General features: G+C 44.1%; 1 protein-coding gene across 2 annotated transcripts in view; it reads right to left on the minus strand.

The window, feature by feature from the left end:
* EPB41L4B (erythrocyte membrane protein band 4.1 like 4B) overlaps positions 1–23904 on the minus strand; it is a 179951-nt gene that overhangs the window by 110833 nt on the left and 45214 nt on the right. For both annotated transcript variants that reach the window (XM_075705285.1, XM_075705286.1), the window contains exon 2: positions 13709–13813. In XM_075705285.1, the coding sequence (XP_075561400.1) occupies positions 13709–13813 (105 nt within the window). The remainder of the gene's footprint in view (positions 1–13708; positions 13814–23904) is intronic.

The raw sequence follows: 23904 nt of genomic DNA on the forward strand, positions 1-23904 counted from the left end.
TTTATTTGCTCTCTGAAAAATATTGTTTAAATGCTTTCTCAAGCCTTACCTGGAGGTACAGGAGAGAGAACCGTGCTAAATGCTCAGGTTCAGAAAAGAACGTATGCTAAACAAAAGCTGGCACCTTTAAAACCAAAAATCAATTATCCCTTCAACTGTCGTCTTGCTGTCTGATTTCTTAGGCACCTGAATCCTACCAAGCTGTGTGCCATTAGCCACCTGGCCTTCTAAAGCAGAGAGGATAAAAATGTATGTAACACATGGGAGGAATGAATTGCCAAAAACAAGTTAATAAAAACCCTACCCACCAAACCACAGTTTGGGGACTTCTCTACACGTATAAATTTAAAAAGTAACAAAGGAGAAAAATCCATTTCCTGTTTTCTTCTGAAGATCACCTTTTAAATATTATTATGGTAGTAACAGAAAAACAAATGAGAATTGGGGTCACGTAGAAACTCAGGGACTACAGAAGCATATACTTAGAAACAGTGTAAGCTCCCAAGAGTTCACAGCTTAAAACAATGAGAAGATTGTTCTTCACGCTCATGTAAGTTCATTTGATCCATCCTAGAAAGTTATGTTCCTCTTGATAATGTAGATGCAGAGAAAAACCGCTTTTAGATAAATTGCTCAGATACAACTCAAGATTTATGAACACCAGGGGTGATACTGGTTAGTATTTTCAATAGGAAGCAGAGGGATGGGACACAATGCACCTCCGTAGGGTTACTAATGACTCCGAACTGCAGAGAGAGAGAGAGAGAGAGAGATGGTACACAGAAAGGCATTCCTAAACTGGCTGGAGAAACTATTTAAGTAAGGATTCTGCAAGATCAACACGGACAATTACAGCACTCCCAAATTACAGGCTGAACCCAACGGGAGAGGGAAGGAGAGCGCCTGGCTTCCATTGGGCTGCTGCACCAGGGTGACAGGAGGAGACTCTCAAAAGGCCACCGAGGTCCTTGGGGCCTGGAGTTAGGGTTTTTCCAGTCTTAGGACATGAAACCTACCCAAGGGGTGACTGAAGATGAAGCCAGATGCTCCACAGTGATGCACAATGAATAGCAACAGATCAAGCGAAGAAGTTAGAGAGACAGCTTTTGCTCGGTGTGGTGGTCTGACCTTGGTACCCACCAAGCTGCTCCATCACTCCGCCTCCTCAACTGGACAGGGGGAGTAAACACGGCGACAGGCTCGTGGGTCAAGATAAGGACAGGGATATCACTCAGCAATTAGTGTCACAGGAAAAAAAAATACTCGGGGAAATTAATTTAACTTATTACCAATCAAATCAGAGTAGGATAATGAGAAATAAGAACAAATCTTAAAACACTTTCCCCCCCACCCCTCCCTTCTTCCCAGGCTCAACTCCATTCCCAATTTCTCTACCTCCTCCACCCGAGCACCCCAGCGGGTCGGGGAACAGAGATTGAGATCAGTTCATCATGTGTTGTCTCTGCTGCTCCTTCCTCCTCACACTCTTCCCCTGCTCCAGCGCGGGGTCCCTCCCACGGCAGACAGTCCTCCACGAACTTCTCCAGCGTGGGTCCTTCCCACGGGCTGCAGTTCTTCACAAACTGCTCCAGCGTGGGTCCCTTCCACGGGGTGCAGCCCTTCAGGAGCAGACTGCTCCAGCGTGGGTCCCCCATGGGGTCACAAGTCCTGCCCGCAAACCTGCTCCAGCCTGGGCTCCTCTCTCCATGGGTCCACAGGTCCTGTCAGGAGCCTGCTCCAGCGTGGGCTTCCCACAGGCTCACAGCCTCCTTCAGGCACATCCACCTGCTCCAGCGTGGGGTTCTCCCCGGGCTGCAGGTGGATATCTGCTCCACCGTGGACCTCCATGGGCTGCAGGGGGACAACCTGAGTCACCATGGTCTTCTCCATGAGCTGCAGGGGAATCTCTGCTCTGGCGCCTGAAACACCCCCTCCCTCTTCACTGACCTTGGTGTCCGCAGGGTTGCTTCTCTCACATATTCTCACTCCTTTCTCTCAGCTGCTGTTGCGCAGCAGTTTTCATCCCTTCTTAAATATGTTAATCACAATTACCAACATTGCTGATGGGCTCAGATTTAGCCGGCGGCGGGTCTGTCTTGGAGCTGTCTGGAACTGTCTCTGTCCAACATAGGACAGCTTCTGGCATCTTCTATCAGAAGCAACCCCTGCAGCCCTCTGGGTACCAAAACCTTGCCAGGCAAACACAGTACATTTGGAGAAGTTCTGACAGAACAAAGTGCTGGATTTCACCCTTAAGGTCCCTTCTAGCTGCTTCATTTGGAGTCCTTTTCAAGCGTGGGCAATAAACAACAAAAAATCCAAACAATAAACAAACAAAAAAACCCAGTAAAAATGCTTCCTCCTCTCTTATTTGGCCCTTTGGTGACTGCATCTGGAATTCCGTGTCCCCTCCTGGTCTCCCCAGTCCAGGAAAGACATTGATGAGTGTTGTGTGGGCCCAGCGCAGGGCATTTGGGATGGCGAGGGGCTGGGGCACAGGAAGGCGGGCTGAGGGAGCTGCCTCTGCTCTGCATGGAGAACGAAGGCTCAGGGCTGGACCTCACTGGTGACGTCAGCTGCCTGCTGGGAGGCTGTACAGAAGATGAAGACTGAATTTTCTCAGAGGTGCTCTGTGGCAGAAGGACGAGTGGCGCTAGACCCAGGAGAAATCCCAGCTAGACAAAAGGAGAAGACTGTCACCATGAGGCTGCTCAGACACAGCACAGGTGCCCAGAGGGACTGTGGAGCCACCATCCTTGAGGGTATCCAAACATGACTGAACAAAGCCCTGAGAAACCAGATCCAAGTGCGGCTGTTCTGAGCAGGAGCTTGGATATATGAACCCAAAGCGGCCCAAAGGACACTGGGCTCCCTCCTCCCCTGTTTGTGCAGAAGAGATGGCACCTCTCCATGCTCTGGGGGCAGGGCTGGGTATGGGGAAGAAGGGTCTTCTCAGTCCAGGAAGGACACTGATGGGTGTGCTGTGGGCCATGCCCGCACTGTTGAGGCCTTTGAGCCCACACCATTGAGCCCTGGGCACATGAGGGGAGGTGGAGGGTGGTCCTTGTGCCCAAGAGCCCATGGATGTTGATCCAACAGAGCATGGCGTGGGACCCTGGCACGTCAATCCACCAGACAACAGCATGGATACCATGGAGGTGGATCCACCCCAAGATGAAGAACCAACGGAAGTGGATCCACGTCCAACAGGGCTGACCTGGCACTACCCCAGCATGCCTGGGCTCTCTTCTGTGAAATTGCGCCAAAGGCATTGCAGGAGCGCCCGGCCAGCTCCCTACCAGCAGCCCAGCCTCTGCACCCAACACTAGCTGGGAGAAGACAAACTCTACAGACATACCACAGGCTCAAGAATGGTGTGAGGCCCAGGTGTGTTATCTGCCAAAGAATGGCCTGAGGCCCAGGCATGTCAATCAACCAAAGAACAGTGTGGAGCCCATCAATTTCAATCCACCAGAGAATGGCATGGGGCCCATGCATGTCAATCTGGCAGTAATTTTAGAAAGATCATTCCCCCTCCCTACTATTTACCTATTGCTAGTGGTCATAACAACAAGGGCCCTGAGTCAACAAAAACTAGAGCTTGACTTCTACCTAGCTCTCATCCCTTCTCTTTGGTATTACTTTTCATTTAATTTTTAATGAAGACAGGTAGCACACCTGCAACACATTTTTTCAGCTATGACCATATATATTTTTACCGATATACACACATACACACAGAGCAGGTGAACAGGCACAGACTGTTCTGAAGTTGTGGCTTGCAGTTACTGTGTTTTTGAAGCCAGTTGTTTGCCAAAATACACCACGCAGATTTTACATAACATACAGATTTTAACCTACCCATTGACATACATGTCTACCTACTATACAATTCATATAAGTATTTACATTTGCAGAGTAGAGTAAAAAGTGTTATCCTATGTATATGAACATTGTGTATATATGCATGAAAAGATCCTATACCCTGCCTATGTAATTTGTTCCATACACGCACAATTCAGGTCTTTTCAGTTCTTTGGTGGACGGAAGAAAGCTGCACTATATTTCACAGACCCAAACCTACCATTTCTGGCAGTTACCTTTTACTGAGAAGTCTGCTCTACATTCAATATATGCACCCCCTTAACAGACAAGTTTTGGAGGCATCTTTCAGGATGCTGCTTTACAGTCTCACCTACCTGACTTGAAGAGGGGGGAAGCATGCACCTTCTGCTCAGGTAGCATTCCCATCACAAGACCAAGACAGGATTAACAAGGTCAACAGTTTGCGTTTGGGCTCAGACAAGACCAGCTTTTCATAAAATACTGGCAGGATCTTACAACTACAAGAGTTCCAAGCTCGGTGGCTCAATCTTGTTTTAGACCCTCCTTGGATACTGCTGCCACCATCTTGTTGAATGGAGCCCAGGCACAGTGCTACAGTGCCACGTCAGCGCTGTTGGAGGTGTCAGGAGCAACCTGATCGAAGTGTGAAGTTATATGGGTTTTCTAAGTTGTCTCTGCTCTGAACAAGGCACTGGACCATCTGACTTCCAGCAGTCCCTTTCAACTGACATTATTCTGTGTGCTATCAGTTGTACAGGAATGAAAACAGCAGTTCTCATGCCAAGTTCTCTCCTGCCCTGTGAAGAAAGGCAGCTACCTCCCACAAGTTAGAAGCACTGGGATGGCGCAAGCAATGCTGTCCAGTGTCAGAAGGGCAGATAGAGCTGTGGTAACAAAGCTCTGCATTGGAATCTTGGGAAGTACAAGGCCACAGATGCTAACTCCAGAGCCCTGAGGGCACCGATAGGCTGTAATGGCCTTTACCAGCCCTTCTGGGACCTCCAACCACACATCCTGTGGTGTTCATGAAAGCCTTGCCTGTCCCCGCCTGAGTCTGCACAGAGCCATCTCAGAACCATCCTGATATGCGATGTGCTTTACCTGCAGTCCAGATAAACTACACATGAATAGTGAAGAGCTATATGGTCAACCTTCAAGACTATTATCCTATCTTAATTCATACACATGTGATAACCTACTTCAGCCTAAGGCATTATTTTGCTTCGCAGACCTAAGGTGACAGAAGCACAACTTATAATTGAACGTGAACGCAGATAATCACTACCACACAAAACAATAGTACATAGTAGATTACTCCCTTTCTCTTCTCAGCAGTGAAGCTTTGTATCCCAGAGAGGGGGCAGGAGGAGGATAAAAAAAAAGTAAACCACAAAATTATATAAAAAACTTGCCTTGCATAGCATAATTCTCATTAGATTTATCATACTGACAATGAAAGCTGATGCCACTCCAGATCAATTCTAGCAATAAAAAAGCAAGTTACCTTTAATTTTGAAGCCTGTGCCCAAACACTCAAAAAATAAACTGAAAGGATTTGTAACAAACGGGTGACAAGCCTGACTAAATCTGTGGAAGAAAACTAAGGAAAGGACTTCAGCTTATGCTCCGACCATGCACAAAGACAAAAGAAAAGAGCACAAAATGTTTGCTGTCCTGGACAGACCGGAGATTTGACTTCTCTACTCTTAGAAGAGAGGTGGAGAAGCACCACTGATACACAGGATCACAACCACCTGCCCTGTACGGCTGCTTCTCAAGTCTGTGCCAGGGAAATGGTCTCCATCCCTCCTGGTAACAGCAAGTGCTACTGGAAGACTAAAAACTGGAGATGCTCTGGGAATTCTTAGTGTTTTGGAGTCTCCCACCAAGTGTTCATAGACTGCAATACAGCCGTGGACAGCCATAGCTGGAAGCAGTCATTCATCAGGTGTTCCGCATCGCTGTGGGGTCAGCCACGCTGTCTTCGTCCAGTTACTGAACTGGCATTCATATCGCTGCCACTGTCAGTAAATGAAGCACTGAGTACTACAGGATATTGTTACCTGCACAGCTCTTGGGACCCTCCAGCTGTGACTGGTATTTGTTGCTCTGGGCTACAACCCACAGACCACATCCTGCAACAACCACAGGCCCAAAGAGCTCATCATCCAGAGGGACAAGTGAGATTCAGGGAGGGAAAACAGAGTCATATATGAATTTCACAGTTTATTCATGGGGAAATGGGATGTTTCTTCCAAAAGCGGAAAAGGAAACCTTTTGCATTATCAAAATATTTACCAGTCTCCCTTCCTCCCAGCATTCAATGTATTGAACAATATGGCTTGTCCCTGTTTTATTCTGCCTAACGAGCACTTGCTACAGTATTAAGCAGGACATAAGGAAAAAGACTCCCGGACATCACACTATGAGGTTAACTGACTGGTTTGAGTTGCTCATTTTTCCGCATTGCTCACACCCTTAAGAAGTGACGGCAGTAATATCAAAAGCAAGCAGTTGAAAAAACTCTTGATTTGAATGACAATGAGCCCTTAAAAGAAAATTCAGATGCAGCAGAGGCAGTCATGAAGCACCAAGTCCCTCCAAGGCCCTGACCCAACACCTGCTGAAACATCCAGGAGTCTAGTTCATGACATGTAGAGAAAACAAAGGCATGCGGCTATTATTCTTTGTTGTCCAGCTTGTTTCACCCCCCGCCCTCACACTGCATTGTTGAAAACATGTCGTGAAGCATACACGATCCTGACCCTCCCAGAAAAACCTGGCTACAAGGCCACCTCCCATACAGGTGAGGATCTCAGGGTCCAGATCAGTGGGTCCTGACACATTGCTGCTGGTTAGGCCCAGTCTGGGCAACACAGTTCTTGCCCCTTTTTTTCCCTTCTATTTTTGTACTTGGAACACTGCTTTCACCAAAGCCTATTTTAGTTTCTACACAATTCTTCTCCACCTCCTCCCGCCACTGTCTTCTTGCCTCTCACAGCAAATGAATCAAAACACAGTTTAGGAATTGGTCAATATTAAAAAGTTCAGATAAAAACACAGCTTGCAAGGACAAATTCACTGCAGGTCGGTCCTGGCTGTCATCTCCCCAGGGAACCCTGGCATCCATTGTAGCCATGGGCACCTGCAGGAGGCACGGTCTGTCCTTGCACAAAAGTCTTGCTGTACACACGGTGTAAATCCAGTGCTTCCCAATGTGCCAGATACATTGGGTGCGCACACACATCCTCAAAACGGCTCAACTGGCTGTAGCAGTTGAGTGCACTCTGTAGCACAGAGTGCAATCTACCTACCTAGCTGGGAAGGCTGATTCCATATACACCTTCTTTAAGCCAAGGGCCTTTGTGACATTAGAGATGGGACAGAAAGGATCACTGAATGAGATGCATGTAAGAAAAGTGGTATTTTAATTCTTTTGCTTCCATGTATTCCCAACTACAGTTTCACACCTCAAGGATTATAGCAGCTCATTTGCAAACAAACAAACAAAAAAATTTTAAGGTGTATCTTAAATTTTCTTCCCCCTCAATAATTGTTCTTGTGATCAGAAACAAAATCATGAGGGAAACAGAAGCAAATTCCAAGCTAATCAACATGGGCAATCCTTCTGTTCTGAATTCCCATAACACAGGGTAGGGCTGGGAGGTTATCCATGTTTTGCTATCACAGGACAGACAACTGGAACAAAGAATGCAACTGTAGAAATGGAGACATTTATATCCTGAGAGAATCCTATAACATGTTGCAGCTCATAAGGAGCTGTAAACCACAGAACCCCTTTTTCTTAAGGTGACCTGGAATGACAGACAAAGAAAGGACAGGCCTGGACAGAAGACAAACAACCGTTAGCTACCAGCAGCCTAAAATAAATGTCAAGTACCCAAACCAACCACAGAATTTGTTGCACATGACCAGTTTCTGCAAAGACCAATAAACTACTTCCTCATGGCAACTCAACTTTGATAGTATGGTCTCACAAGATCTTATAATTGCTATTTCCAACCTCAACTAATGCTTTCATGGCTTCCTGCTTTGACAGAACACACACACACCATAGTAAAAGTAATTAAAAACCCAGTAAGCTTTACATTTCCTCTAAACCATTGCAGAGATCTCCTACATGAGTGACACTTTTCAAGCACCCCAAGCACTACTTCCCTGTTGAAGTACCGTAAGAGTTAGCTGAACAAGAAATTATTTCTTTGATTCTCATTTCCTTCCTTCGCTCCTCCTTTCCATCTCTCTCTCTCTCTCTTCCCTCCCTTCCACTAACAGGAGGAACAGAAAAGCAGAGCAGTGTTTTTATTACAAAATGATAGAAACATTTGAAGGGCCTTAGAATGCTCCCAGACTCACTAGAGCTGTCTTAGAGCAGTGGTCTCTAACCTTTTTTGACAGCGCAAAAAGTGAAGAAGTTTTTGAGCATGCACCTCCAATATGTGCATATTTATTTATAAATAATATACATGTCCCACTGTACTACTACATTATGCACATTATACAACATACATGAAAACAGAAATTAAAAAAGGATGAGAACAATAAAAGAACCATCACTAGAACAGCTGCAGAACACTAAGTCTCAGGAGTTTTGTTACTGAGTCTGGTAGAAAAGAGTTGGTCCAAAGCTGTTATAATGTAACTACAGTAAGATGCAGTTTTACTCCTCACTATAACCTATAAATTGTGATCAGTCAAGGTGCTGAACATCAGCAGGCAATGCATCTGTGCTACTTTTTAAATGTCATTTATGAGTAAAGGTTTTCCACTAGATAGAATCATAGAATCGTTTAGGTTGGAAAAGACCTTTAAGGTTATCCAGTCCAACCATTAACCCACACTACCAAGTCCACACTAAACCAATCAAGGGTAGACTAGACTAAACCATGTCACAAAGTGCCACGTCTACCCGTTTTTTGAACACTCCCAGGGACGGGGACTCCACCACCTCTCTGGGCAGCCTGTTCCAATTCTTGACCACCCTTTCCGTAAAGAAATTTCTCCTAATTTCCAGCCTAAACCTCCCCTGGCGCACCTTAAGCCCATTTCCTCTCGTCCTATTGCTAACCACTTGGGAGAAGAGACCAACACCCACCTCACTACAACCTCCTTTCAGGCAGTTGTAGAGAGCGATAAGGTCTCCCCTCAGCCTCCTCTTCTCCAGGCCAAACAACCCCAGTTCCCTCAGTCGCTCCTCATAAGGCCTGTGCTCCAGACCCTTCACCAGCCTTGTTGCCCTTCTCTGGACACGCTCCAGCACCTCAATGTCTTTCTCGTAGTGAGGGGCCCAAAACTGGACACAGTATTCCAGGTGCAGCCTCACCAGCGCCGAGTACAGGGGGACAATCACCTCCCTGCTCCTGCTGGCCACACTATTCCTGATACAAGCCAGGATGCTGTTGGCCTTCTTGGCCACCTGGGCACACTGCTGGCTCATGTTCAGCCGGCTGTCAACCAACACCCCCAGATCCTTTTCGGCCAGGCAGCTTTCCAGCCACTCTGCCCCAAGCCTGTAGCATTGCATGGGGTTGTTGTGACCCAAGTGCAGGACCCAGCACTTGGCCTCGTTAAACCTCATACAGTTCACCTCGGCCCATCGATCCAGTCTGTCCAGGTCCCTCTGCAGGGCCATCCTACCCTCCAGCAGATCGACACTCCCACCCAGTTTGGTGTCATCTGCAAACTTACTGAGGGTGCACTCAATCCCCTCATCCAGATCATCGATAAAGATATTAAACAAGGCTGGCCCCAAAACAGAGCCCTGGGGAACACGCTCGTGACCGGCTGCCAACTGGACTTAACTCCATTTACAACTACTCTCTGGGCTCGGCCACCCAACCAGTTTTTTATCCAGCGAAGACTACGCCCATCCAAGCCATGAGCTGCCAGCTTCCCAAGGAGAATGTTGTGGGAGACGGTGTCAAAAGCTTTGCTAAAGTCCAGGTAAATGACATCCACAGCCTTTCCATCATCTACCAGGCGGGTCACCAGGTCATAAAAGGAGATCAGGTTGGTCAAACAGGACCTGCCTTTCGTGAACCCATGCTGGCTGGGCCTGATCCCCTGGTTGACCTGCACTTGCCTGTTGAGTTCACTCAAGATGAACCTCTCCATAATCTTTCCCGGCACTGAGGTCAGGCTGACAGGCCTGTAGTTTCCTGGGTCCTCCTTCCAGCCCTTCTTGTAGATGGGCGTCACATTGGCAAGCCTCCAGTCATCAGTGACCTCCCCTGTTAACCAGGACTGCTGATAGATGATGGAAAGTGGCTTGGCAAGCTCCTCTGCCAGCTCCCTCAGTACTCTCGGGTGGATCCCATCCGGCCCCATAGACTTGTGAGCATCCAGGTGGCATAGCAGGTCATTAACTGCTTCCTCCTGGACTATGAGGGCTCCATTCTGGTCCCCATCCCTATCCTCTAGCTCAGGGGCCTGAGTACCCTGGGGATGACCGGTCTGGCTGTTAAACACAGAGGCAAAGGCGGCGTTAAGTACCTCAGCCTTTTCCTTGTCCTCGGTGACAATGTTCCCCCCCACATCCAGCAAAGGATGGAGATCCTCCTTGGCTCTCCTTTTATTGCTAATGTACTTATAAAAACATTTTTTACTATCTTTTACAGCATTGGCCAGATTGAGTTCTAGCTGGGCTTTTGCTTTTCTAATTTCCTCCCTGCAGGACCTAACAAGATCCCTGTACTCCTCCTGAGTTGCCCGCCCCTTCTTCCAAAGGCGGTAGACTCTCCTTTTTTCCCTGAGTCCCCACAAAAGCTCCCTATTCAGCCAGGCCGGTCGTTTTCCCCGCTGGTTGGTCTTACGGCACATGGGGACAGCCCGCTCCTGTGCCCTTAAGACTTCCTTGTTGAAGAAGGCCCAGCCTTCCTGGACACCTTTGCCTTTCAGGACTGCCTCCCAAGGGACTTTCCCAACCAGGGTCCTGAAGAGGACAAAGTCTGCCCTCCAGAAGTCCATAGTAACAGTTTTGCTGCCCCTCTGCTTGGCATCACCCAGAATTGAGAACTTTATCATATCGTGGTCGCTAAGCCCAAGACGGCCTCTGACCACGACATCTCCCACGAGTCCTTCTCTGTTAGTAAACAGCAGGTCAAGCGAGGCACCTCCCCTGGTAGGCTCGCTTACCAGCTGCGTCAGAAAGTTATCCCCCACATGCTCTAGGAACTTTTGAGACTGCTGCCTCTCTGCTGTATGGTATTTCCAGCAGATGTCCGCCAAGTTGAAGTCCCCCACGAGAACAAGGGAGATCAAGTTTTTCCACACACTAACAATACTTAACAACCTCCCTCCCCCCGAAGTATTTCTACTTTGTGTACAAAGTACACAAACTTTGCTTCAGAATAAAGTACTAGATGATTGTCTACATCCTTTTATTCATGGATATCTTCAAAGAGCACAAGAAACAAACTGATGCAGAGTTCCCTGAATAGGCTTTACAGTATTTTGTGTCTTACTGCTGACATGTTGCCTTCCACAACTTTATGTTTTTTGGTTGTATTGAAAAATTTTTTTTTTGGGGTATTAAAAATAAGCTGTTCAAACAAAAAAAAATCTTTTTTCTTTGAAAGCAGATCAAGTCTAATCATGATTTTCTTTTCTAAATCACAGCTATCAACACTGCTTGTCCTGACTCTTTGGCAAAATTACAGGACTGCAAGAAACATAGTGCACTCAAAAGCTGTTGGCCTTGGAGCACACAGAAGCAATCTCCACTATTCAAAGACTATTCTGTGCACTCTTATTCATAATGGTGGCTTAAAGATGTTTAGCACTTAACAATACATAATAAAGACAAAGGATTAGAGCCTCAAGGAGTTTACACAACTTTAGTCTCCCAATCCTGCAACTGCCACTGTGTGGCTGGGCTGGCACTAAGCAGAAGCACATGGTGGCTACGCGTTAATTGGTATGCAGATGAAATGAGTGGGTCACAAGTTCAAAACAGACCAAGGAAGGCCGTTAAAGCATGGAACCTTTTTGCACAGGGTGCTGGGGAAGATAAAAGCTTGTGCCTTGAAGCTCTCCAAGCTCTACTCTCTACCCAGCTTGAGCCAGACAAAAAAAAAAAAAACAAATGAGAGCTTTCAGCCTTGCACTCCAGTAAAGGTGAAGAACTCTGCCCTCAACACTCCTCTTAATCCAGGAAACCATAACCCGACTACCAAAGCCCTGCAACCAGTGTTGGCTTTTTTAGGCCCCCCAGAAGCCGTTCATAGCCCTTATCCCTCTTGTAACTGTAGATGCCATGATTTACTTCCCCTCCTAATACAGAGGAAAGAAATAGCATACAAAGCAAGCTAAAACACTTAAATATATAGGCACATTTTGCCCTGAACAGCAGGGATACAGCTATCTATGGAAAATACACATTGCTCACATCTCTGCTTCATCTTTCTTACTATTCAAAAGAGCCCTTCAGTTTTGCAAATATACAAGAAAATGAGCATTCTCTGCTTCCTCAGCCAGGTCTTTTCTGCTTCTGATCTGCCCTATTTCTTGCTAGAAAAGGATGTTTTGCTCTCCCTTTCTGCTTCCCTTCTTTCAAAACATTACAGAACTCATTGCTAGGTAACTATTCCTAGCTATGACCTTCCCAATTAGGTGCTTTGACAATCAGTGACAATATCATCTGTTTTTCCTAATATGAGCAGGCTCTGCTCTATTAGCTGTGTCCTTTTGATCAGGTCCATCATAAAGGACACACAACTCATGTAATATAAATTTTAACAGGAACACACACCAAACTTCCCCAAAACCCCAAACCCATTATGGACATACTTCATTCAAACATAATTTTCCAGTGATAAATACATACCCTTAAATTAACTGGGATATAAAGTTTAAATAGATAATACCAGTTTTCTCTTCCCCAAAAGCATAGATTCCCTTTCTCAATATCAAGTCATTACAATAACTGGACAGGTTTCCTGTTTGTTGTTTAAAGTCATTGGTGAAACACAGATCATAGTGCAGCTGGTAAAACACTGATCTCACCTAATCACATTGGCCCACGCTTGCTAGAGAATAAAGCTGAGAATTCTGAGATGATAAAGCTAGAACCTACTTTTCACAAGATGTCAATATTGCGGCTACATTTTCCCATTATTTTATTCTAATGGCACAGAATACATCTGTCTCTGTTGCTTTATGGAAAAAACCAGCTGCACACTGACCAGATAACCTAAAAGCAAACACTTATTTTCCAAGCCTGTATATTCTTTATCCACAACCCAGGTTGCTGTCATACTGATACCTCAGTACGTAAGGTGAACAGCCAAAGTAAGAGATTAAAGATACAGCAATACAGTTTAACCACAAGGTTGCAGTCTTTTAACCCTATCTTATTAATATATCTATCGACCTGCATCTGTAAATACGTTCCTTTTTTTTCTTTTTTCCTTTTACCTGTAGATGCTGGGGTTCACCAGATAGGGGAGAGAAGGAAAATTTTTCTCTATTGCAAATAAAACTAAATCTACAGAGCAACATAATCTGTGCATGGAACAGCAAAGATAGGAGTTACAAGAAACCCTTGTTTGCAAGAGACTGAACCCATTTTTAATACCATGAGCCTACTAAACATAAAGCACATTTTTCTTTACCCACAATTATTGCTTTTTCACTTATGTGTGATCAAGTCATGTGCATACCATATAAAATGACACGACTCAGAGGATTTGGCTTTATGTGCAAGAACCAAACATGACACCAGTTGTTTCAGCAGTATATCCCCTAATGCCTACATCCCTCCATGAAACTGCACTAGTAATACATTTATAATAGGCAACACAAACTACTGCAGAACAGAAAAATTAACTGAAGTTATACTTACCGTAACCTGGGAAGCATCCATGAATTGTAGGCCAAAGTAATCGGTTTCCACAAGGTCCAAATGATACACAATCTGGTCAAACAACTCCTGTCCCTTTGCATTTTTCTGTAACAGAAAAGAAAGTGTTGGGGTTTTTTTTTTGTGTGGGGGTGTGGATTTTCTTGTTTGGGTGGGTTTCTTTTTAAATTCAAATGGGGGAGAGGAGATGCACAATAGAAAATAATATCTAAATAGTAATTCTATTTATTCTAAAGAATTGTATTGACATTTCTTTTTATTTTCTTCCAGAAAGATACAGTGACATGTTGTTCCTGTCTGCAGCTATTCCAACAGCATCAGACTTTGCTCTTGCAGAAAACTGTCAAGGTCTGCTGTAACCCAAAGTGTAGGAGAGAAAGGAAAGGCTTATGTCCTGTAAGTGTCCTAAGTCACAGAGCCAACCTGTTAAACCCCAGAAAGCCAATTTCTCCAGTGAAAGCTTGCTTGACACACTGCCCAAAATCTGCTGGCTGTTATCCCGTATCAACTGCAGTCATGCAGTGCCATACCACCACTCAAGCTGCAAAATAAATCCTGGACAGCTTGAATACTTGAAGAGCACTGTGAGGAAAATTAATGGATTTGATAAGAATCTTTCAATAATGTTGCTAATTGCAATCACATTTACAGCCTTTAAATAGAGGAACAAAAAAAGGCAAAAAAAAAAAGCGCTACAATGCTTACTTGGCATGCCATCTGAAACACACAGGCTTGGAAACCAAACTAACCCAAATCATGGGCTACAGGTACTAGTAGAAAAGCTAGCTGATCTTAAAGGTAGGCTGCATTGGCCTGTGCACTTGTTCTGAGGTTAAGCCAAGAATTGAGGTACCCAGTGCTTCAACTTCAAACACTAGAAGCAGCAAAGCTTGGAGGTTACCGGTGGGTAGGAGGAAGAGGGAATAACAAACCAATTTTTCATGCAAACCCTGTTTTGTTACTTGGGGAAGGAAGTTTTCAAGTTCCTAAGCAAAAAAACTCCCTGGCTAAAAATACATGACATGATCATAAATCTCAGTAAGAGACTGAAGCTACAGGTGTATTTTATACAGGAAAGCACAGATCTGGAACCACTTTTGTGCCTGCTGTATCTCATACACCTTTGAGGATTTTTTTTTTAATTATTTTTTAAAGTTTGAACACATTAGGCATTCCCACTTCATCCCAAAATGTAGCAAAATTCACTGATTTCAGCTGAAGGAGAGCTAAACAGCATTCAGTTCCTTTAGCCTGGCCTTCTGCACAGAAACAGTGTCAGTCATAACATGCAGAACTCCTGTCCAGGATTCCAAGCTGTCTGAAATCCGTCTTCTCCAGCAAACAACAAGATGAAGAGTTCCATCTCTCTCTATTTTTCCAAGAAGGTCAAGCAAGCTTAGGTGTAGGTAGGAAATTTTATTTAAGTTGATTTTTTTTGTTTTGTTTTTGTTTCTTTCTTACTTACAAAGCAGAAGCACAGAAATCAAATCTTATCAAATTTCAGGAACAGAATTAGGAGCTCCATTAAAGCAAGCTACACAAAAACTTAAAACAAGCATTAAATTATCATCCTAAGATACTGCTTTATTATTTTTGGGTGGGCAAGAGGTGAATAACAGATATTCTTAATTGAAGTTCAACTTGACATTGAAAGCAGATGAGAATACAACAGCTTCATAAAGCAGTACATTGCTAAGAAACTATCATCTCTAGATATACAATAATTGCTATAAACCAAACAAAAAAGTTTGCTAAAAAGTATCCAGAACATATTTTCTCAAATGTAGTAAATTCAGCACTTGTTAAAAGAAGCCAAACCAACACACAACAGAATTTAGACTTATTCTGCTCAAATGAGGGAAGAGAAAACCCTCCAAAGCAAAACCAAAGAAGCAGCAAGACATGAGGAATTCACAAAACTAGGAAAAACTGATTTGATGCCCTATGATCACTCTATTCCTGCTTGCTTGCTTCATGGCATTAATTACCAGTATGTTTATCTTCGACTGCCAAACACCCAATAGAAACCAGAGTGCACTCCACCTTCTGTACCCGAATAGTAGTTAATGTTCAACATGTGTGTTACACGGAGAATAGCTCTGCACTGCACGGCTAGACCATAAAATGCAGTATTACATACATAGCTTACAGGAGATTATAACATTTAACTTGTCACTAAATGACCTTTCCCTGCAACTCATACCACTTAGATGATAAAGCTGCTGCAGCCAACAAATTGCTGACAAAAAACTTTCTTTGAGATGTTACATGAAAGGGGGAGATAAAAGCAACTAACTCCTTCCTCTGATAACAGTAATGGATGACCTGCTCTCCTTTCTTCTGCCTCTTCACTGCCTGACAATCTTGGGAGTCAGATCACGGACTGGTGAGTTGGTACACGTGCATGGAATGAAATAGGAGATACAGGCAAAATGGAAGGGTTTTTCCTCAGGAATTACATATGCCCACATGCATAAAAGTGGTCTCTAATGGAAAAAATGTCCATATTATGAGAAACTTCTAATTTTCATGGTCTCCTCCTCCCCTCCTAGATAACATAGAAGCTAAAAAAATGCTTCCTCTATCAAAACATGGCACCACATAAAGAATATGATTTCACACAAGAAAATTTTCATAGTAGATCTAACCAGCTGGAATTTAACAAATCACACTTTCTCTACAGACCCTCAACTTGTGCACATTTTTGGAAGACACACATAAAATAAAGAGCAACCTTAAACTAGGAATATTTTACAGTCCTACCTTGCTAGACAGATGGTTCAGAACTGTCAGATGTAAAAGACCTGCATAACTTCAATCTCAAAAAAGGGAGTGTATGGCAACAAACAATATACACATACTATTATATACAGTGACTACTTTGTTGTTATGAAAGTTATTATAATTGGGAACACTGATGTAAGGAAAGCTGCAAAACCTTGTTTGGTTTTTGGAGTTGTTTGTTTGCTTGTTTTTGTTTTAAAAACCCCAACAATTAAACCACTGCCAGTTTCGGCTGGAGTGTTCCTTGGAACCAAGGAGAACTTGTGTAAACACCATGAAACCTCACAGGCAAATGCTGGGGGGGCACTTCAGAAGCCCAGCTTACAAACAAAACTAGGGCCGCAACCCAAGGTAAAAGTGAACTAGCATGAGGCAGTCACTTGTGTTCCCTTTTGCCTCTTTGTCCTTGAAAAAACATAGAAAGACTGAATTACACTTGCAGGCTGGGAAGCCCCATGATAATGAGCAACTACTGAGAGAAAGGAAAAACAAAGAAAAGGTGTTTCTCATGTCAATCAGCCCTGTCCTGCCTGACAGTCATGCCAGGTTCCTCCACTCTGTATCCTGGAAGCCCTTCTCAAATAACCCCCTATCATATTTTCTTTGGGACCATGAATCACGGCATCAAAGAAAATTCTTATGTTTAATGAGGACTTATTGCTGGGTCCTCCTACAAGGACTCAAATCCGCATGGGTATAAAGCACCTTGTAGAGCCACAGTGACAGCTGCATGGCCCACATTTCAAGTAGGCTAAAGTTTTAGCTGCCAAACACTTCCAGTTTCAGGGAATCTATGGAAATTCTTGTCAGCTAAAACAAAGATTAACTTCTCTAGTTAGAAACTCTTCCAGACTTGACATGTGAATAGGCAAGAGATTTTAACGTGCCTTTGGTGGGCATGAAGGAAAGGGCAAATTCACCAGCCAGGACATTTTACACCAACTGGCTCTGTGCAAACAGGCTGATCAGTGTTGATTTTAGCTATTCCAGAATTGTTTGAAAGGTTCTGCCAAAGGGCATGAAAAGGGGACACAGAAGCCAGAAAAGTCCCAGTTTAGTGCAGACAACAGTGCAAAAATGCCATTGATCAGTCTCAGCGCACACACAGCAAAGCTGGAGAGCTTCTGTGCACACCTTCCCCAAACTGAAGTGCAGTATGTAGCAACCAAGCACAGTGCATTACATGAACCCAAGCCGAGCAGCTGAAATTGTTGAGTCATACTAGAGTGTTCAGATTACAGCATTACAAATGAACTATTAACACATTTCAGAAATAGCTGAAGTTGTGCTTGGGAAAACAAGGCATCAAATAGGCGAGGAGTACATGAAATAGCCTTCAAGTTGACAAAATGATAACAAAAAAAAAAAAAAGGAAAAGAAATTAGTGCCAAGAAAAAAGTCAAAGCCAATTAACTGTAATGTGTTCCAAACTGAATAGTTAGTAGTAGCAGAAATGAGTAGGTAGGGCATGTTTTGTTTCTTTTTCTAAACAAAGCACAGAATTATGTATTCTGCAATACGTCAAATATTTTTAAAGAGTGGGCTGCTACGATCTCATGGTCACAGACACCAGGTTTTAGCTTCTAGTAAGTTAGTAAAGGAGCATTTGTAGCTAGCAACCTCTGCTCTGCAGGCCTGATGCTGCTCTATTCCAATGGCATTAGCGTTTCCTCTGCTTGGCATTTCCCGGAACAGCGTAGCTCAGATGTTCTGCTCGATCCTCTTACAGCTGAACTGTTACTAACTAATTTTTCAAACCTACAACTAAGGCTTTATCTGCTGGCCATATTGCTGAGTAGTGAGAACTTGCTTTGCCTTTTAACAGTCACTGGCAATGTTGTTTCCCAGCATTTCAGACATACTACAGGCTAAACATGCATAAAGCCATCTGGGCTTCTAATTAGCCTTGACTCCTGGTGTTCGTCATCATCTGTGCTTTAACTTGCTTTCTTCTACATAGTCGATTCCTCAATTTCTCAAAACACAATCACCTGTACTGAAGGAAAGCAGTATTTGCATAATTTTAAGCATAACAATGTAACTCTTTCTATATTCTTACAAATCTGTTCATTAGGTCCTTCGAGAAGAGCATGGGACACATGCCACTCTGCACCCTGTAAGCTTGGTCACTGGGGGGTACGTGACTACAGTGGAGTCATCCTTTGGATCATGACTCTTGTAGGCACGTCAGAGTTAGCTCATAACTAAAAAGAGCTGCATATTATACAGCGTAATTGCTATGATGTCTAAAAGCTTCAGCCAAGTACATAGTTGAGGCCATGGCTGGGCTTGCAAACACTGCACTGAAAACCATGCTATATCCAGGCCAGCGATGCTGCTACAGTAAGTATTGTCAAAGACAGTAACATTTTTTCAAGTTCCAGTTCCCATGCTGCCATGCAGAGATGACACTCTGCAGCAGGCATGCTGCTCTCTGCAAAATAGCTACGACCTTGGTGCCCGTCCCACCCTCCTCCCAGGGGACCTAATGAACAGATTCATAAGAATATGGAGAGAGTTGCATTTTTGTGCTTAAAATTATGCAAATATTGCTTTCTTTCAATATACAATAAATTCAATGTTAAGACTAAAAGAAAAGCAAGTTACTTCTTAATACATCATATTTCACATGGGGCTACCTAACTTGCTACAGCTCCTTGAAGATGTTAGGTTATTTCCTTACCAGTCAACCACTGACTCAAGTTTTCAGTTCTGGCTCCAAGCTCACTTAAAAATATGTCACTGTTCAAATGACCATTAAGCCTCTCACCCTGTCATGGCAGCAACAGCAGCATTACTTCAGAGTCTCCAATTGCATGCCAATTATGTTTAAATATAGTACGGACCACAGAAACAAGAAGCATTCCTGAATGTGCACAGAAGAAAATGCAACTGATGATGCTTGAAGGAGAACAAAATTCATTCTAACCTCTTTGATAAATTAGCTAAAAATACGAGCTAAAATCACCTTAGAATCATAGAATCATGCAATCATTTAGGTTAGAAAAGACCTTTAAGATCCTTGAGTCCAACTGTAAACCTAACACTGCCAAGTCCACAACCATGTCCCTAAGCACCACATCTACAGTCTTTTAAATACCTCCAGGGATGGTGATTCAACCACTTCCCTGGGCAGCCTGTCCCAATGCTTGATAATCCTTTCAGTGAAGACATTTTTCCAAATGTTCAATCTAAGCCTCCCCTGGCGCAGGTTGAGCCCATCTCCTCTCGTCCTATCGCTAGCTACTTGGGAGAAGAGACCAACACCCACCTCACTACAACCTCCTTTCAGGTAGTTGTAGAGAGCGATAAGGTCTCCCCTCAGCCTCCTCTTCTCCAGGCTAAACAACCCCAGTTCCCTCAGCCGCTCCTCATAAGACTTGCTCTCCAGACCCTTCACCAGCCTTGTTGCCCTTCTCTGGACACGCTCCAGCACCTCAATGTCTTTCTTGCAGTGAGGGGCCCAAAACTGGACACAGGATTCCAGGTGTGGCCTGACCAGCGCCGAGTACAGGGGGACAGTCACCTCCCTGCTCCTGCTAGCCACATTATTCCTGATACAAGCCAGGATGCTGTTGGCCTTCTTGGCCACCTGGGCACACTGCTGGCTCATGTTCAGCCAGCTGTCTACCAGCACCCCCAGGTCCTTTTCGGCCAGGCAGCTTTCCAGCCACTCTGCCCCAAGCCTGTAGCATTGCATGGGGTTGTTGTAGCCCAACACTTGGCCTTGTTGAACCTCATACGGTTGACCTCGGCCCATCGATCCAGCCTGTCCAGATCCCTCTGCAGGGCCTTTCTGCCCTCCAGCAGATCGATACTCATGCCCAGCTTGGTGTCATCTGCAAACTTACTGAGGGTACATTTGATCCCCTCATCCAGATCATCAATGGAGATATTAAACAAGGCTGGCCCCAAAACAGAGCCCTGGGGAACACCACTCGTGACCGGCTGCCAACTTGACTTAACTCCATTCACCACTACTCTTGGGCCTGGCCATCCAGCCAGTTTTTTACCCAGCGAAGAGTACGCCCCTCCAGGCCACGAGCAGCCAGATTCTCCAGGGGAATGCTGTGGGAAATGATCTCAAAGGCTTTACTAAATTCTAGGTAGACAACATCCACAGCTTTTACCTCATCCACTAACCTTAACCTCCCCCTGCAAAAAAAACCCAAAACAATAAAAAAATGCCAAACGCATACACACACCACCAAAACCCCAGGCTTTCATCAGGAGGCAAAAAATCCCCTGAATGGCATTTATTATAACCCTGAAAGCATAAACACTTCGCTCCCAGTCATTTTTGTCAGTACCCCAAACTAAAATTGCTATTTCCTGAGCAAAAGAAGCTTATGAGCAAAGCAAAAAAACCCCCACCCAAACCAAGCCACTTCCTTCAAATTACTCTCAAAGTCTATGATAAAACTAGGACTCTCACAAGTCACATGCCATCAAGGGCATAGAGGGAACCTCAAATAAAGAAACAGCACACTACCATTTAAGTACATTCTCTCTGCTGGTAGATTGGCACTAACAGTGCAAGTGAGCTGGGTTTCTGCAACTAAGATGCCAATAAGAATTTGCAGACATATTAAGAAAAAAAATCCCCAAACAGTGGGTGTAGTAAACCTCACTATTGCTGCACAGCAGCATTTCTCAACTGCACTCAAACTCTCATCTCTCCACCAATTATTGGCAAGAAGAATCAGTGTTCAATCCCTGCTAAAGAAGATGGAAATAGGGATTAATGACTGCAAAAGACAAGTAGCACCTCTGCTCCTTTTCACAGCAAGAAAGAAGAACAGCAAGGACTGAAGGTAGAAAGTCTATAGAACTGGTATAGAGGAGAAGCCTGAACAAGAACAAATAAACAGATTACCATATTTCACATGTACCAGGCAAGGCACTACATAAACCCAAATGGCACTGGGCTTCTAGTCACATCACGATACCTTTACCATACTAGCATGACATTGTCCAAGTCTCTCCTATCAGCCTAAGCTTTCTACCTGCTATGTAAGGGCAGCCACTTGTAAATAAAAAACCTAAACCTAAAAACAAAACCAAGAAACCCAAAACACAAAGAATTAAGGGCAGGGAATAATAATATGCTATTTTCAAGCTCTGCAATAGGAATGAAGAAAAGATTTTTAATTATTCATGAAGTACAAACACACTGAGATGAATCAAAGATTGGAACAGCAGCACATAGAGAATATACAGGAAATATAGCAGAGAGGGAATTACCTTACATACAGAACAATCACTAAAAAGCCCCAAACCATGCCAAGTATCCTGCTGGAAAGATGTCATTTGTACAGCAACATTTAAAACATACAACAGATTCAAGAAAGTCAGGTGAGATTTGAAGGGTGAGGATAGGGTTTCCTTTGCCTTTGCCAGTTTGTGCATCCCTGCTTCCAAGTCACTTCCTTCCCTACCTCTGAAACACATTCCGTCTCTTCCTCAAGTGGGCAAGTGCAACAAGAAGTGGACCAGCTTTGTAAAATGATCTGTACAATGCTAACTTTTTCTGAAAGCTGGTTTTGCACAGTTTTTTTTTCCAACATATGCACTTCTACTAACTGAGCTTTACATCACAGCCCTTCAAAAACTAATTAAGGTAGCATACCTTGAGCCTCAGAAGTCCATTTTGCTGGTGAAAAAAGGAGCATGAAACTATCATGTCTCAAGACCTACATGATCTCTAAGGAAGAATTTCACCACTTCCTTAGTTTTTTCAGGGAAGACATCAGGGCTGCCTCATGCTGGGCACAGCTGGTTCCAGCCATCTCCACAATGGACTCATTGCTGGTGGTGGGAAGGAAGCAGGTACAAGTCAGGAGTGCAGAAGTGGATTTGAGCCTGGGAAAGAGCTGCCTTTATTTTGACCCATGAGTTTTCTTGTTCCTGTTTTTCCTCCATATTTTCTTCCTGCTGATGAGGGGGACTGAATGAGGGGTTGGGTGGGAGCCTGGCTGTTGGCTAAAGCTAACCCACTGCAGTGGGGAAACCCTTATGCAGGGCAATTTTACATTTCAATCAAGTCAGTGGTCATCTGAAGGGCATGCTGTTTTTGAAGACCCTTTAATCTCTCCAAAAGCCACATGAAGGGCAAGCAGATACTACTGCGAGGGATGCCCTATAAGGGCAATTACTATTGGCAACATTAGTGTCAGCACTGACATTTTTATTTTATCGGACTCAGATGAAGGTGAGAGTTTCTGTTTACTGTCCCTATCACCTACATGTACTACTGGCAGCACAGACCTCTTCCAAGAGAAAAGCAGTGTCAATACTTCAAAATAGCATCCTCAGGCAACAGATAAAAACTACCATCAGCCACAGAACAAAGTAGCAAAAAAAACCCCTTACTTCTAACTTTATGTTCTAGAAGTAGGTTCAGACTCCTGTTATTTCAGATACAGACAGGTTACCCCATCACACTTCTACACTCAGAGGCCCAATAAAAAAAAATAGTTATTTGTATGGAAGGAAGATTCTTTTTCACCCCTAGACTGCCAGCTCCCTCTCCTGACCTGCTTGAAATACTACATGGATCTCAGGTTCAAGCACACAACTGAAGAAACACAAAGCAGCTAGCATGAGGAGAACAAAAACCTATGCTGAGACTTCTTGACCTACATGATTCCACTCGAGATATAATTTACAGTTCTGCATCCCCGGAGGAAGAGACATAACTTGATAAAGCTAAACTATGGCTGTTGAAGTGGCAGCCACCTCTAAGAGCCTATACCATCAAACACAACACATAACATTGTGTGACTTGCCCATTGCCCTCCTGCGCAAATCATGGTGCGATATAGGTGCCATTTTGCTGGAGAGCTAGAGAAGATTCTAGGTAATGACTTTAAACTGCATTTGAGAAATAAGACAGAACACCAGCATAAGCTACGTTGACCTAAATGAGAACAAGGAGAAAGAGGCAAATGCTACTGAAAGAGAATCCCAGGAGAGTTTAGCAAAGACTCTCGGCTTTCTTATGCTAATGGCAGTACCAAAGTTTCAAAGGACATCTTTGCTTTCTTACATGTCTGCATTTGAATGCTCCATGAGTAGAAGCGATTTTAAATAGATGCAATTGTACAAACAGAATTTTCAGTATGGACACACGTCTTTCATACACATTTTGTATGCCTGACTCAGCTCTTTCCAATTTTTTTAACTTCTTTTTAAATAGGACACTTATGACTGTCTAAAATAAAACAGGTTACCGATAAGGCTCTACTGGCAACCTTCCTCAGGCATAGACGCAGCAAAGACCAGCAGCAATGCCCAGTCAGACATACATGCAACACAAGCCACAAGTACTTTATACAAAGGAAGCCTGCAGGGTCCCTGCTGTCCCCGCCAGCCAAGTCACAGGTTCTGTTTCC

Source organism: Pelecanus crispus, chromosome 2, assembly GCF_030463565.1.
Source record: "Pelecanus crispus isolate bPelCri1 chromosome 2, bPelCri1.pri, whole genome shotgun sequence".
Lineage (NCBI taxonomy): Eukaryota > Metazoa > Chordata > Aves > Pelecaniformes > Pelecanidae > Pelecanus > Pelecanus crispus.